This window comes from Battus philenor, unplaced genomic scaffold (assembly GCF_028537555.1).
Source record: "Battus philenor isolate CCGP_79_NKW_IND1 unplaced genomic scaffold, ilBatPhil1.0.hap1 SCAF_6, whole genome shotgun sequence".
Classification (NCBI taxonomy): Eukaryota; Metazoa; Arthropoda; class Insecta; order Lepidoptera; family Papilionidae; genus Battus; species Battus philenor.
Window position 1 is genome coordinate 10518592 of NW_027181726.1, and position 18323 is coordinate 10536914.

The 18323-nt window shown below is 33.6% G+C and overlaps 1 protein-coding gene across 4 annotated transcripts in view; it reads left to right on the forward strand.

Annotated features, from left to right (window-relative positions):
- Positions 1–18323, forward strand: part of Rbp6 (RNA-binding protein 6) — a 511568-nt gene that overhangs the window by 265228 nt on the left and 228017 nt on the right. For all 4 annotated transcript variants that reach the window (XM_068773329.1, XM_068773331.1, XM_068773330.1 and 1 more), the window contains exon 4: positions 7619–7703. In XM_068773329.1, coding sequence (XP_068629430.1) covers positions 7619–7703 — 85 coding nt within the window. The remainder of the gene's footprint in view (positions 1–7618; positions 7704–18323) is intronic.

The following is an 18323-nucleotide window of genomic DNA, read 5'->3' on the forward strand; positions in this document are numbered from 1 at the left end:
GTCTTACTAATGATGAATAGCTACACATTCAAAGCAATTGGCTGCCCAACTTCTTACAAAGGTAAATTATATCATGTGCCTGAAGAGGCATAACATCTTAGAGCTACATGAATGTCTGAAGCTCTTTTTAAAAAGGGAACAGCTTTATTGGAATTCAGGCCTAACCTTTAATAAACCACACGTCATTAGATTATTATTAGTAAACTAATCGCAGGGTCGCAAAAGGAATCTTGTGATATTCAACTAACAGCGTATCATTTTGAGACATCTAAAACCTTTGGCAGTTCAAGTGATTACACTCCGTCTAAGCAGGCGTAAAAATGTTATTTATAACCACTGACAAGACTATTAAATAAATTTAACTCTTTATACTGTATTTAACTCTTTATATATGTATAATTTACACGAGTAATAAATAATATACTATAGTGTCTAAAAACTAATATTTGTTTACCTATTTTTTAATATTTTTGTAAACATCATTCTACAACGCGGTTACTCGGACAATTATTACGTAAATTGTAATATGAATTATTGATTTCTTTATTACTTTGTGCAATATGAAGTTTTAATATTAATAATCAAGTAATATTAATTATTTTCAAGATTAAATAAGAAATGCAGCAATCAACGACCGAAATGAGGTTGGAATTACGACAGCGGTATCATTTGTTCCGGCAACTAATAAGGGAGACAATATTGCACTCGATACGTATAAATGTGCGAGGAACATTTGGGGCGTGATATTAATTCCGCCAGTAATTGCTATCGGTTTCCACCCGAGGCTGCAGCCATGAGCCATGAATACGGGAGTTACCGCTATTTGTTTCTGACGTTGCGGTTTAGGGTTTTACTTCGGCCCTGTCCTATATTTATTTTCTTCGTGTTTCATTCAAACACAATAGCCGAGTGGATAATCGAGTCCGTTTCGATCGTTCGGATCTGTACAACTGAAACAATGGACTTATTTGAACTAGCACTATTGTGATGCGAGCACGCCAATTAAAGTTCATACCGATTCGTTCACACTTCTCCAACACATTAGAAGAATCATCAAGTTCTAATTCAACTACACATAGTAGAAATTAAAGATACAACAATGAATGCAAACTTGATATAAATCTTTACTACCATTGCTATATATTTAATACAGTTATTTTGTAACCAACACTCCATTATAAGAAGCAAGATATTGCTACTTTAACACAATATGTGTATATCAAAACCGTGTATTTTTTAGTCGTTGTATATGTGTACCTAGACCAATTTCAGCATTTCAGTATTTTAAGAAAGATACTACATACTTAAGTCATGTGCATAATTAACACAATAATAAAATTTATTACCCAGCTTATCTAACAGACAACTTCTTTGAAGATAACACTGAAAAGCCAAACGAATCAGTTCCTCTGAGAAACAAAGAAGCATGGCGGACAATGTTCTCAACAAAGGGCTACTCGACGTTTGCAGATGAAAAGTGTCTGCAAATCATGATGATCTGATGATCATTCATCCCTTCATTCATATTCAGACATGTTTAATGTTTTTTTATGTTAGTGAAACTTAGGATTCTGGAATCCTCGCACTTAAAGACAAAATCGTGTAGTTAGAGTGCAATTCTTAAATATCGTAAATATTTTACGTTCACGAATAAGCTGGTTGTGAGTACAGTCTCCGCTTAACTTTACAGTGTGAAGTAATTTTTTAGTCTTAATTAATTGGAAAAGGATTCAATAATAGTATCACTATGGTTCATTCGATTCAGCGGTCCACTGCTAAACATAGAACTCCATAGATTTTAAGTTCTTCGTTGCGTTTGCTAGTCCGTGGTCTTTACTCTATAACCTTAAGGCCCTAGCGCCCGTGAATACTGCATGCTATGTGGCTGGCTTACTGCCATTTCAACTTGACAATAATTCATTTGAATAATTAAGTGGGGTATCATATATTTCTTTTTAAGTATATGTAAGGCAGTGTTATAGTTTCTATGAAAACGAAGAGGCCTAAATGCAGTTGTAGGTGCATTCTAAGTGGCAGTTGGCGGGGCACATCGCTCGCGAAACCGATGGTCGTTGAGGCCGAAAGAATCTCGAGTGACGACCACGAGCCGGTAGACCGACGATATAATTAAGATCGCGGGAACTCGCAAGGTAGGCAGGGCAAAACCGTTCATCGAGGCGGTCTTCGGGGGAGGACTATACCTTGCACTAGGTGTCCATCGGATGAAAAGATGCAGCCCGCATTCAATTCATTCAAACCATAAAGTTTATTTTATTATATAGTCACTCCAAACATACTCTATTACCACGTGTTGTATGTAGATTCTGTACGATATTGGAATCATGAAAACCGCATATACTCAAAAATGTCAATTCATGGAAAGCCTGAATTGTGGGCTATGGATACGAAGGAGTACTTTCCTCGGGTTTGTCTTATATTCCATAAACTGCTTATAATTGAAGTTTAATGAAATTCTCAATCTCTACAGCTTCAGTTCCAAGGTGTACCGACTTCTTGGCTTTTTGTAGTGAATAGACAGGTTTGCATTTTGGAACAAATGAAATTCTTATATTGTCTATAAGAATGGTAACTTTTTATTAAGTGTACTAAACAATGATAGAATATATAAATAAAGTCTATTTCAAACATTTATTATTTTCGCTGCGCAATCCGTGTTTTGTCGGCGAACCAGACTTCAACTAATGCATTATTTGTATGAATAGTAAATTTGTAAAGTGGTACTAGATCTAATATTTTAAATATTGTATTTGAAATATTTTATTTAACATATTTAGAAAAAATCACCACACACTTTATATGTTTTTTTCCATTTGTAAATCTTTCTAGGTGGCCTATACCCAGCAGTTCCACAGCTGAAATGACGACGATGATTTAGTAACACATCCTAATAAAATTACTTCAACTTTATAATACCTTTAGAATAACAGGATTACTAAAAGTGGTGTAGTATCAAAATCTCGTCATCAATAAATTAAGGAACCGTGGTTACGCTAGCGACTGCTATATCCGTATAAGCTCCATTGTGCATAACTGAGGAAGGACAGGTAACCACAATACAGCTCTTGCTAAGTAAACGCTAACGTATCGTTAAATATTTTACGTTATGTAAAAATTAATACTATAGGAAATATTATGCTCATTTTCTCTAAAAATGTGTATTTGAGTGTATTGCGATAAAATTAAACAACTCAAACGTTATTTTGTGTTTACTTAATGTGTAAAACCGTTATTCAACATCGACTAATTGTAAAAATTTAATAATTATGTGTGCACATAAATTAAGGGGCAAAATGATGGTGGGCCCTATTTTGTTTTGAGTAGTATATAATCGCTAAATATACGAAAAATTTATAAAATAGTTTGTAAAATAGGAATGATTTTTTGAAACGCAATTACGTATTCTGCTACAAATTTTACACTGTCAACAAAACAATGTGTTTTCCGAATATTATCTGTTTCAATATTCTTTTACTCGAGTAGCAAAGATATTATAAAGATTCAGATTTAGCTATGAATATTCTTTATTTTAGTTTAACGTGTATGATGACGGACGGTTAAATTCAATGGAAAATATTTGCATTAAGAGTTTCGAAATATGGTATACTTTATTGTTAAATTTGTACCATTTTCAACGATTAAATTAAAAATAGCTTATCTTTGTTTAACAAATTATTTATAATATGTTACTAACAGTCTTTTATGTTTAGTAAATGGGTCACATTTACTTTAAAAGAGCAAAGTTCACGTAGCAATATAGCCTAGCGTATAGGTATATGTACTTCAACAATGAAAGTGTAACGTTCATAAGTTTATTGCCAGGTTTTCTGAAAGAAAACTAAGTTGTTTCTCTTTTGTAGGAAGAAAATAAGGCATCCTCTCCTTAAAGATAAGTAGGACGTAACTCCATTCGGTAAAGGGCCTCTCCACTCGTAGCTAACGTACAGCCGCCAAGATTGCAAGAGCCCCCGCGCCTTTTGTATCACAGAAAATATTGGATCATATAGAGGAAATCGAAAGGTTTGAGATGGGTCAATCGAAAGTGGCGGCGGAATACGCAGCCGGTTCGATGCACGGTGTGAACTGAGGCCCTCGTTATTTTCAATTTCCATACACGAGCGCCCATTCTCCTCGTGTGCCTTAGCGTACGAGTTCAGACATGGGTGTATTAAGTCATAAATATTACGAAAAGCTGGTTTTATTTAGTTGTAAAGGTTCACAGACATAATTATTTTCTTTACATTTTTCTTCACGCTTTATTCTTTACATTTATCATATACCCTAAAAGATAATAGTTTAGTGTAATATATAATAATAAAGGTTTGAAAAAAATTTATGAACTAAGTTATGTTAAAAAACTACAGTTTATTTTTAAAATATCTTTCGCTGAATAGAGTCAATAATAAAAAATCGCCGTATGCTGTAGAGATAGAATAACAAGTTAATATTCAGCGTATTACATAAGGTGGCGTTATTATAACATATTCCTGGCACCAGCAAGGTGAAGAGGAAGGGTACAACGAGAAAATTGTATTTCCATTTTTACAATTTCAATTTGGTATTAATTTGAGTCCGTAGCCTGCTCGGGCGCGCCGCCACATGTAAAATATGGATCGGCTAAGTGAAATTAAAAAGCTCTATAAATTGTGATTTTTGCAAGTCCTAAAGTGGAGAAGGCTTTTTATTATTTATCGCCGCGCGTTCGCGGCTAGCACCAACTTACTGAAAATCGTTGTGTTGTTATTCAATTTATTCTCTTAAAATATTTACTTTCGCGGCTTTTTTACGATGATAGACACAAGTTTTAATGCTTCTGTGAAACTTCATTGTTTATTATTCAGTAAGCAATGAGTGTTCGCAGCGAGTTCTTATCTTTTACGTACAACATATAAAACAAAAAAAAAATATCAGTTTTAATAAAACGTTTCATAACTTTTTGAGAATCTCTACATAGATCTCAAATTCAAAAGGGTTAAAATAAAACAATTTGAGTTAAAGTATATAATAATTATATTAAAGTGATACCTTATTTTGTAATAGTCACTATAGTAAAATTATTTCGAATCTCCAAGCTTACTTTACGCTCGTTCCGTTACATTAATGCAAAGAAATGACGTCTAGGAAAAAACGAAGAAGAAATGGACTGGATAGCTACGTTGCATTTATTTCGTCGCAAAATATTAATCCAAGAAAAATATTTTCAAAATATAAACCTTCTTTATAAATTTTCCACTGTTTGTTTAGAGTTATTAAAGCTATCTTAAGGAAACTCAATGCCAGCCAGCATGCCGAATAGTAACATGGCTAAAAAATTAAATAAAAAGTGTTTCATTTACACATGAAATTACATAATCGTCGTCGTCGTTTCAGTTCTTAGACGCCTACTGGCAAGGCATAGATCTCTCCCAAAGATATCTATGGGGGCATCGCCACGCTTGGTAAGCGAGTCCGCGACAAACATGTGGTATTAAGGTACGCTACTGCTGCCCATCCTCTGGGAACTTGTTTATGAGAAGTTGCAATCCTATATAATTAATACACAAAGTGAAATACAAAACATATTATCCTGAGAATTAAACCCGCGAACTATGATCGCAAGTCTCCGTCCTCCACCATTGGTATAACACAAGCTTAAACTATATAATATTAAATATCATAGAGAAGCAATCTAAAGGATTTTTAAGTTGGTTATAAAGATTGGGTTTCATTTCCTCAGCTATTGTATTAAGGATATTGTAGAAGTAAGTACAACAAAAAGAAAAACCGTTTTAGTTGGTTGTGGGCTTTTTTGAAACCAAGGTGCGTTTGGAACTCTCGTAGATTTAAGTTGAATGTCGCCGTTTTTAGAGAGCTCAACATGATTCTAGTTTTTATCAAATCATGCTCTTATAGGATTTATCTTATGACGTACATAAGTGATCATTGTAAATAATCCTATGTGGATCATAATACGAAATATTGAGTCATTTTCATCCGATACAGACAGAATCCTTACCATTAGTCATTATCTTTTGTTCTTTTGCTTTCCGTGGGGTATTATTACAGAGATAATAGCATTGTAAGATTAACAAAATGTGATTTCAATTTTTCGAATGTTTTTGTCGTAAAATATTTTATTATTTTCTTAGTGTATATATGTATTAGTCAATGATCATTTGGTAAAAAGAGAACTGAGTGATTGGTAATTCTAGGATTTTTAATTGACAACAGATTCAATTTTTAAACTCGCATAAAAATTTTTTAAACCTATTAGGATATATAAAATTTACGTCTATGGTTGTACAAAACGATTATTATAGATTCATTTAAATTACCTTCCTACGTAGTCTACATCATCATTACCATTTAAGACGTGAAAGTTCCTTCAATAAGACCAGTTGAATAAGGCTTGCATTCAGTGTTTTCCATAAAACTACAGTATTTTAAAAAAATATTACATTGCTACACTAGAAAAGAAACTGTAGATAACAAATCAGTGGATTCCTGTTTAAGCAAAAAAAAAAATATACAGCTCAATCTATTTCGTTTCAACTCGAAAACTTTCAAGACACACTTTAAGGTTGAGCAAAATAAATACAAACGTCATTAGAGAGGCAGCTCAGCGGGAACGAGGTACGTCTCGCAATCAGTGGGGCTCCTATCGGCCTGTCCTCTCCTTTTGCACCGTTCCAATACACATACGAGATATTCCTAATTTTACACTTTGCAGTTTTAAATTAAATTGAATTTTGTCTAAAGTGGAACAGTGTTATCTAAAAGTGTATTACGTACATTGAAAGTTGTAATTTTTACTGAACGATTCGTTTCAATTCTACTTTTTATATATGTTTGACGGGACTAAATTTTTCGAAAACTTATATTTGGATATTAAAATAATTTTGTTTTAACTTTAAATTCTCACTATGACGATAAACCCGAAATAATCTCGAGTATTCGGCCTCATTGGCAAGTATAATCGTCAGTCTTAAAGATTGCGGTAATTTCTATGGTCAGGATTTCTCTACGACATCCGTAAACAAATCAAACATCGTCCAGTGATTTGTCAAGTTAAGGTGTCAATGGGTCTAGAGTAGAGAACATAGACCGGCAAGCACAGCGTAGAACATCCATCTACGTGGTGAACAGATGACTAGATCATCATCGTTCGTTAAGGTCGTCGCAAAATATTTGACACCAGCCACTATCAACTGGTCTGAAATGCGAAAAAAGGTCCATGTCCAGAAGTATGCTTTCTTTGGCTAAAATAATAGTGACATGTAATAGCTGTTCACAAATACGTCAAAGTTACCTTGTTGTGTGTTTTGCGGTCTGGTGTAAACTAAAGTCCGTGGTCTTTTTATGGAATCGTAACGCCCATTTTTTTTTAAAACGGATCAACTAGCAACTGATTAAATAAAATTTTATTTTTAAAAAAGTAATATAATTTTTTTTACAAAATAAATGATGAATTTGAAGTTGTTCTAGAAAAACCATCCTTCGTTCAGATAACAACTCGAATTCGATTAAAATTACATTTTAAGATAAATATAATACAAGTTTGATGACATTACTTCAGTTTTTAATAAATTTCTGTTATGTAAACGTTAACTTTTTGTTTCAGGGGCTTTGGTTTCATCACATTTGGCGATCCAGCTAGCGTAGACAAAGTTTTAGCTCAAGGCACACATGAATTAGATGGTAAAAAGGTAAGATAAATATAAATATTACATATAATACATCATATTAATAATTTTAGAATACATGAAATAAATTTGGTAAATTAAATTTTAATAATATTTTCTTCTAAAATTCAAATACCATTAACACAAGTAAATAGAGTGTTTATAGACAACAGAAATAAACTGTAGAAATATTTTTGATCTACTTTAAGTAAATATAATGAGGCGTCAAAAAAGTGTAACTAAAATTAAAACAAAAACAGCTCTTGTTTTCATCCAACCATGGAGGATTTATGAAGTCCAAAACTTAGGTTTTTTCACAAGTATCTTCTTAATGATTTCTTGTGTCACTAATACCTCTGTAATTATTAAATTTGGATGGGTTTCTAGTTATTTGGATAGTTTTAAGTAAATGCACAATTTATAAGACCAGCTTTCCCGACTGATTTTGTACTAAGACAACTTATTGGCCTGTTGTAATGTCAGATATTAAGATAGATTTATACCAAGTCGTATTATTTATATATATAATAATCATTTTTATAACTCGGCGACGCGAGACACATTACGAGCGTCGGTTCCGGGTTTTCTCTCCGTGCAGATGGAGAAAAAAGTCGATTACTATCGCTCGCCACGAAATAATCTAGATAAATTACAGCACCCGCCGTTGTTTACTTTGATTAAATTGTAGTCGACTGGCGGAAGATTAGCCGAAGCCTCGCAAATCGAGCGAAGAGAGAGAGCATTTTCTCCATTTACATAAAACGAACGCGGAAGATCGCAATAGTGTTTACATTCAATGCTCTTATATCGACTCTAGTACTGTTATCCAGTTCAATTACCTCAGTTAATACCACTTTACTTTGTGATTTTAAGACGTTACACGAATACTATATTTATTCTGCTAATCTTTAAATAATTAGAGTACGGTAGAAAATGTTGCTACTATACATTGACTATATTATATTACTATATATTGTGTGAATAATGATACTAGATAGAGAAATGCATCAATATGTGCATTAACACACGTAAGAATTCTTTTAATACCTGGAAAACACAAGGTAATACTTATGTCTTTTAAATAACGAGTTATATTTAAAAGCCGGCATAGTGTTAAATATTATAATTAATAGCAAACAAAAAAATTTACATATGTAAAAATTAACTCGACCGCTTTTGTAGTTTATTCAATCTCACTTAGAGAAATGTTTCATTAAGAAAAGAATATGACAATTATTTCAATGTTTATATTGTCTGTGTAAAAGAATATAAAAATATATATGTAAGTAAGGTTAGTTGAAATAAAGATAAGCCGGTTATACCATTCTCTAAATTTTATAAAATTAGTAACTCTTTTGTGAGCAACTGTGTACAGTACTATAATAAATTCCTATGTAATGTCTCTGAATCGTAGCGTAATGGGTGGGGCTGAGATTTACGATAGTAGGTCGAGGGTTCGATTCCTGAAACATAATCTTACATAATTCACAGTTTGTGCCTTCATTATATAGGTTGAGCAGCACTGTCCTATATGTACCATAATACCACATTGCGATTGATAACCCGCCTGCTAAGCGTAGTGATTATTGTATATCCCTTATATCTTTGGGAAACACCTATGTCGTGCAGTGGTCATCTAGGGGCTGACACAAAGACGAAATTTAATAACTATGTTAAACAAAAACTTGTAAAAATTATTACACTGTAAAAGATTTTTGTATGAATGTATTTTGTGAAAGTGATCGCTAATAAATAAAACGCCTGAAATTGCTGCGAGCTCTTCTCAAATCAGACCGCTTTTGGAGCTATCGTAGCTTAATCTTAAGTTGAAGTTGCCATCATAGGGAAGCTTAATTTGATTTTAGTTTCTATCAAACAAGATTTTTTTAAGAATTTTCCCGTAATGTACACAAGCGGTAATCGTATAGTCTTATTGTACTAAGTGGATAATAGATTAATGAAATTTGAATGTATAAAACTGGACGTTATTAAAGTAATCCATTCGTCTTATGATTCTCATTTTACATTACTGTTTCTAAACGGTAAGGTTAATCGCATGTCTTTTCGTCGTAAAATTGTCGTTGTTGCGACGTTTTTCGGGAGTACGCCTGAACATAATAGCTTTCTACGTCATCAATATTTATAGATTTGCTTACGATTTATGATTCCCCTACAAAATCATGTGCACATGTTCGCTTTTTATTTTTGCGTGTGTAACCTGTTTGTGTTAAGATCTAAAAACATTGACGTCGATTCATTTTATTGTTTATTAGAAAAAGATTAGCCGGTTTGATACGAAAAATCATTTTCTTATATTTTTTTATGGAAAAGCTTTTTAACGAAATAAAACTTATATTCCAGTTTTCAAGACTACTTATTTTACAGCTACATATATTAAGTCTGTTTGTGAAATTCTATTGAGTATATCCGTCGACTGTATCTAAACTTAAGTAATTTATATTTCACTAAGAAATATTGAAACTTCTGTATTCAATTTTGTTTCAAGGCTCATCGATTTGAACCGTTCCATCGAGTGTATCTAACTTACGGTAAGAGAAGTAAAAGCTATTCCTGAGGTTATGAAAAAAAAAAGTTTTTAATACCACTAAAACTTTTACCTCTTTCGTATTTCACAGAATCTAGATTATGTTTAACATAATTTAATGTATTTATGTTAATATGGTTGGATAAGATTATCATTTATTTCATCATCGTCATTTCAAATGTAGGATGTTCACTACTGTACATGGACCTTCTTCGTAGATTTGCAATAGTGCCTGTTGAAAGCAGCCTGCTTTCAGCGTTTTATGTCAATATACTATTTTGTTTAACTATGATAAATTTAATTTTGCTTCTTTCCTAACAACGATTTTTCGTACATTCAAATAGAAACTAATCTGGTCTTTTTTTACTTGCTTTTTGTAGGTATAATTAGTGTTCAACAAGGTCGTCTGTCCATCGTATAGGCGGACGTGGTGCGCTACGGTTGTCAGTACATGGTCTCCATTGCGGACCATAAGACTCCATCGACTATCTGTTCCGTGCGCTACGTGGCAGGACTTTGCCGTTTTTATATAATAATTAGCTGGGCTATATTGGTCACTTCCTTTCATCTACGAATCTTCTTATTCCTGATTCGATTCCGTAGAGTAGTTAGTCTAAAGTGTAGTTCTTTCGATGGCACATTGAGATTGTAAGCTTGGTAATGAGAGTCAAAATAAAACAACACTTTTTAATATCCAATATTAAGTAACGGTTTTATAAAATGATCATAGATCGTTATCGTTTAAATATAATAATAAATCGTAGTAATGTTTGTATGGTTGTATGGCTATAGTCAATAAGACTCCATTGTAATTAGTAATCTTAAATAGTATAATAAGAACACCAAGTTAATTTTAATAAAACGTTCATATTATAGTCTTCTGTAATGCCTGCATTATACAATTAACTAACAGCATTTAAGCCCATGCCCAGTAGTATTGTAAGTCTTTTTATGGGCAGTAAGGACCTTTATTTCGGGGCCAATTAAAAATTCTTTTTCCCTCGGTACACGGGTCTCCAGGCTCTCTTTTGTCGCGGCCGGATTTGCGTGAAGCGGTCTCTCCGAGATGACTCTTAAATTCCATCTAGTGAATCTACGTTACAACACAGAACAATAGGTTCTGTACGTATATTATTTTCACAAGGGCTATAAATTTAAATACGGTTATATTGTATATGAAATTAAATCAACCTAGCCTTTATACTAAACTTAATACGATAAAACTTATAAAATAATATTCAAATTTTTAATCTATGTTAATTTATGATGTTACTCGCTATATGACTTTTATATTGATTGAAATGTACCATTGACAAGATATTCGTTTTTCTTCTAGATTAAATACGCTTTTGTTTAACGTTGACTATATGTTTTTATCTGTATTATACGTTTACCGTTAACATAATTTATTTCGATCAACTTTATTTTTTGAAAATAAATTTATACGGGTTTTAAATGATCTCTTAAGTTTTAATGTTCTTCAAACATTGTGTAAATATGACGCAGATAGAAGGATTCTGAAAAGTTTAAGAGCTTAAAAGTTTGCCTATAGCTGTAAGAGTAACAACATTATTCATTGAAGTGAAGGAGAAATAGTAATATAGTTTTTATCAGAGTTGTTTTAGAGTACATTAATCTAAAAACTGTGACTAAAGGTTGTTCCTGAATTAGTGTCTCGTTGTCATCATTATTTTAACTGCAAGACGTCTATGTCCATCAGTGGATACCGATGATCATCTATAGATTTTCAATAGGAACGCTTAGAAGCAACCTACAGTCAGTGTCTTTTGACGAACGTAAAAAGATCAACTGTCCAGCCTGTGAGTGGACACCCCCCTCTGCATTGCCGGTACGTGGTATCTCACTCCAGAACTCTAAGGCCCCAACATTTGCCGAGTTTTCATAAAGGTATATTGTATAAGAAGTATATAGATGTGTAACTAAAAACGACATAAAATATATTTCACCAGTTAGATGAATAATAAATCTCATATACTGAGAAGATGTTATCGTTCTAAAAGTGGAAATATAACTTTACGGTTACTAAAGACTTTTTTATTGTTAATCATAACCATTACGGCTAAAATTGTTAATTTTGTGAATGATTAATAAATAGGTCATGCATGTTGTTAAAATTTGTTTCGATAACCATAATCTGGTAGCAGATTTAATGGCACCGCAGTATAATCGCTTTATTATCAGAATATAAGTTGTCGCTGCGTGTTATTAAATTAAAATTTATTTTACAAGTACACAGCGCGACGGCGGCAACCAGCGGAAAACATAAACACTCAGCCACGCGGCGGAACCCGCATTGGGCAGTCAAGTGTAAAAAGCGCTTAATTAAATTCCAATGCGTATTTCCCCGAATCACGTTCAACTTTAACGCATTTAATTCGCCATGATCATAAATTCATATTGCCACCTAACACGTTCAGCGCTCTCTGCCTGAATTCGAAAATACGACGCTGGGTACTAGTCGCCGGCGTCCATGGAAATAAAATGCTTTTCAATGCAGCCATTGAAGTATGTTACCGTGCAACGGCATAAATTTGCTGTAGTACGCTATTTGAATTATTGCATAGCTTGTAAACACGTCTGAGGCCGAGCGCTCGCAACGCGGATGCCTTCATTTTCCCCTTTTATAATTCTCAATGAGGAATAAAGCGAAAATATCAGATGGTCTCGTAGACATGCTTTGTCATGGTTGGTCATAAGTATACTCAACGTGCGTTAACAAACCTTAGAAAAATCTCTCTTTAGTCAAATGCTCTTTGCAGTGCGATCGTCGTTGCACGTCTCTTCTTACGTCTCTCGCCATTTTCCTCTCCGTGACACTTCGCCCTCACTGTTTCAGGAGGGTTTTCACGAGAGTTCTCACTTATCCGTCTCTCGTAAGCGTCTAGAAATTCAGACTTACTCCAACTCTAGTCAAATCTCTCAGTAGCGTCGTCTTTTCTTTGTATTGCGAGGCAAAAGAAATTAAACTTGAATCATCGATTATCGGGAGGTGAAGCTTAATCAAGAGAAAACGTCGAATATGTTTTGGTTTTTAATTTTGTTTATGTCATTAAGTACATATACTCCATAATATAATGTTAATTAATAATTTTTTATAATTTAATTCTTCGATATTATTTGTTATCAATAAATTATCTGCACTTTAAAGTTAAGATTACAAGATCTAATCTAAAAAGTATTTATAGGGGAACCGCAAAGAAATTTTGCTTTCTTACGTTAAAATTACATGACTACATTCTTAACAAGTTTTTTTTTATTATTTCGAATTTATCAAAAATCTTTTGCCATCTATTAAAAAATGTCTTCTAAGTACGTAGTGACAAATGACAATCAAACATCAACATGGGCAGAAACGACATTACTTTCCGGTCCCCCAATAAAATAAACAGAGTATAATTTTAATATACCCTTTCCGTTGACGATAAATTATTATTAATAACAAAATTAATTTATTAAAGATTATGTTGGTCAATGTTACCTAATAATATGTATTTTTAAGATGGACGTCGTCCTATCGGAAACCTATGTGGCGGAGGTCGTCTTATGACTGATATGATGATTGACGATGATGGAGATAATAATTTCATGAATTTCAGTTGTTTATTGGTCGCCCATGTGTGATTTAATATCACAGAATTATTCTTTATAGGGCTGTTAAAGATAAACATATGTAAAAAGAATCGAATTTAGCCTTAATAATTAAAATTCGTTACGCGATTAACAAACTAGTATTAATATTTTTGGAAAATGTTATTTTTTATTTTAATAATTTTCATTATAGTTAAATATACATTAACATTTAAAATACGAAATAACTAAAAAAAAACATAAATGTATGTTATATTTGTATACTGCTGAATTGAATCTTTTAATCTCAACAATAGATCGTACGTTTCATTCAGACAATGGCTTGCATTAACGACTAAATGTTAATCTAATTCTCTGAAACCTATGTAGTGGACGCAGTTAGTGGTAGCGTCTAAGGGCCATAACGTGAGCATTAAGTGATTTTTATCGCCCGAAAATTACGACCGTACTACATTGCAAACAACACACATTTGTGTGGTACCACTCCATAACGTAGTCTCGACGGTTTTTGCACTGGATTACCCGTTTAAACAAACCGAGCGGCTGGGACACCAAATAAAGGGAAACACTAACCAACGCCCGCGTTATTCTTCCAAAATTAACTCATAACGCCAAGAGCTGTTGATTTTTTTTTCGACCGTAATCTGCTTTAACGGGCACGGGGCCAGTAGCTTTCGTAAATCGGCTGCACGCGAGTACCGCGAAATGGGAATCTTTAAATGGTGTACGTACATTTTTAATGGCGTTTTAATGCTACGTCTCGCCGATTGCGGTAGAAGTTAACGTTAAAACGAGTTCATTAATGATAAAAGATTCAAGAGCTGCTTAAGCGGTCCCCCTAAGCTACCCTAATGTAGCTGAAAAACAAAACAATATTCAAATGTCGTATCATCGTGTTTACAATATTTCATAAAGAAGCTTACATAGAAATTACGTTATTTAATAAAGGGAAACGCTCAAGAAATTTAATAAAAGGATAAAGTCAGTGTACACAGGTAGGTATATTACAGACGTAGGTAGAAGAAAAACAAGCGTTTCACATGCGGCCCCGAAATAATAAGTTGAAGTTGAGTATATGTCCCGCGCCCACCTGAAGAGATTGGGGGACAGGAATGCTTAATATAGAGTCCTTTACTAGTACGCTCTCCCAATAACACCGCCGACTTCGCAAACGTAGACAAGTTTGAACCACTAGTTTACTACAGAATTCTATAGTAAAACACTTTTGCATAAACTGTTTCAAAAGATATTGCGGTGCAATATTACATTGCGCGTTTCAACTACAGAGTGAACATTATGGGTCAATACTTTACGATATTATTAACGTTTACTGGAAAACAGTACATATTGAAAAACGAAATCTTTAAAATAACTAAAATTCCTAAAGTAACTATATGGATTATCAAAGTATAAGACGAACTAAATAATATTGCGAGTATTTTGCTTGCCTGTTTACGTTTGCCAGCCAGACGTATTCATTCTATGCACGAAAAGTTTCTCACAGTCGTGTCAGTTTGGAGGAAACTTCCCGGGCTCGGACATCAGAAACCGGCGTATATACAGTTGCACAATGGAATAAAGTAACATCGGAAGCTCGTTGGAGTTAATAAATAATACAGAAGCGGAGTGACATGCGCAGAGTGCAGTACCAAGCGCCCTAAGTCTGTTTTGACTGCAAATATCTGCGCTGGATGTCTGTTCGTACTTTTAAATGCGATTCGTGATCTTTGTTTACTGGATAAGTCTTTCAGTATTTAAACAATATTCGTATTTCTTCTTTAAACCAATATCATTCGTATACTTTTAAAGCATAAGGAGATTAGCGGTGAATATCTTTATTACTACTATTAATTTTGACACTAGACTGAACAAGATTAATAGCAACTGAGACATCTGCAGCACGGAACGACAGAAGATTCTAATTACAAGGTCTGTGTCGACACCCAAATAAGATTCTTTTAAAAATAAATGAGACAGCGTATAAGTACTGCTAAAATCGATCAAAACTCCTTTGCATTCTCCATATTCAGCGATGAGTCAAAAACGCACACCTTGTAGAATATAGAATAGGGATATGGTGGTAGAGGAGCCTATTGCAAGTTCCATGGACTGCATTCCGCAGCAAAGAGTACATTCAAGTCAAGAGACAAGTCAAGTATTTAAATTTTACACAACCAAAAAGGATGGTTTAAACTAACAACTCGGCTATTTATACATCATCTTACACTTTACAATATAGAATGGTGTGAATTTGATCCTTTGTCCAACGCTTTGGGCTTTTCCTCCGTCATATTTTACCTTCGCTGCCTATAATGATAAGCTTCTCGAGTTTCGTCTGTGACTTAAATACTCAAAGACTCCTTGTATGCAAACCGATGAATGTTCGATGCCTTGTTACAATTCTGAGTTCATTGAGTATCGAGATGTTCGTTTTGCAGCCCAGGTAGCATTCTCGTCCAGCACCACACCGCAACCACGAATTTATGGTCATTACATCTCAGCGTCTCTACCCCATAAAGAAATATAGAAAAAAAACAGTCTTTTAGAGCTTCTAATAAATTAATGATAAGAAAAAATATAATACATTAGAAAATAAAAATATGTGAAATAGTTCACAGTAGTTACAATAGGATTGCAAATGCAAAACGATTACGTAAGATCGATCGTATCTAGTACCGCGATGAGTTTGTGTTATCAGTGTTTTAGGCGGGCGAGTTCGGACGACGAAAGGCAAACAGTGCGTAATCTTTGTCTCACGAGACCACCGGCCACATTGTGCCCCGTCGCTGCCACTGGCCTTTGTGCTACCAAATTCGTCAGATAAGCTTAAACTTTGCGCTTTGATTTACTTCCTCAATTGTTACGTTTTGTATGACTTATTAAATTGTAATTAAATAAATCATTTTAAAATTTTAAATAGCTACCCTGTTAGAAATTTTGCTCAGTATTAAGCTGTTACCGAGATAATCTTGAAATAATCACTTTTATGACTTTTATAACGACAAGTTAGTAAAATTTAAAAAAATATTTGATTATTACGTTTAGAACTAGCTGCCCTCACAAACTTTGTATTGTCAAAAAGTATTAGCCTGTCGCAGTATAACAGGGTAAACAAAATTTGAAATTTACGAATATTTAAGAGTAATCTCTCTTTTTATTGACTTTTACATACATTTCAAGAATTTAGTAACAATAGGATTTTATAATAGATGTAATGTTTTGTAGTAAACTATAATTTCTTTTTGATTTCATCCTAACAACTCCAATACATATTGGAATGTTAAAAAACATAAGTGGCGTATTAATAGAAGTATCTTATTATTCTCAGCCCCCACATTAACACCGTACAAACATTTTCCGAGTGACGGATTAAGTTTCACGTTAGCCCTTTTCCCTAGTTATGCTTTCAAGCCTCGCATTTAAGAGAAAGGTTATATGTAACGGAGTAAAGAAAATACCTATCGGTTGCATTTAGGTGTGAGATATAGGCCTAAACGGGCAGCGTGCTGGTTCCCACGCCGATCCTGTGTTCGCCTTACGCCGACAAGAAACCCATTTTTTTTCTTACAGAATTAAGCGAGTGATAAAATTCTTGCGACGTAGCATGAAAATGTGCGTTACCTGCCTTGCATATTTATGCGTGCCGCAGTAATGACGTTTGTCGAGCCTTCTCCCTGTCGGGGTTTCATTACTATCGTCTCTGTGAGCGTTAACGCAAACTCTACTTTATAAACAATCTATGTCAAGTGTTTTCCGATCGCTTCGCAATCTGTTTCCATTTTTCTTCATTGAATGACTAAAATTCAAATCAATTAAAACCGTACTTGGGTCACACTAACAACTACGTGCTTAGCCGTGCTATGTTCAAAGTAAAAAAGAAATCTGGTTTTAATTTACATCTTTCTTTATGGAGGCTTTTAAATATACACGTACTCAAGTGAAAAAACTTTATATTGTTGATTACTAACAAGTTTTAAAAGGATAAAAATATAGCTAATTTATCGTCTAAAAGCTTTAAATATTTATAACTATTTTCAGTCACCCTGTACATAGTAACCATTTTGAAAGATGTTACATTTTATTTATTGTAAAGCATCAGGCCAATTATTTCTGGCAGTACAAAGTCTGAAGGGACTAACTGTACACAATAAGACATTTTAATACATTAATAGTATAATTTTAAAATCGATATTTATTACCGTTTTACCATTACGCTCTTTATTATTTCTACAACCATTGAATATTGGATTGTTTGTACCGAACACTAATTGAGCTATATATTCACCTTTTTAAAGCTTTTATACTTGTAACTAATCACCCGGTATATGAAAAAATGAAATATGGTTCCTATTTTAACAGCAAGTGCACACGCGAGACATGAAGAAAGTAAGGAGATTGCAACCGGTGGGCTAAGAGCGTTGTTGCATATCATACGTTTCAAGGCAATTGGCCTGAAATATACTCGCAATAGCTCGACCCTAATCTTGAGC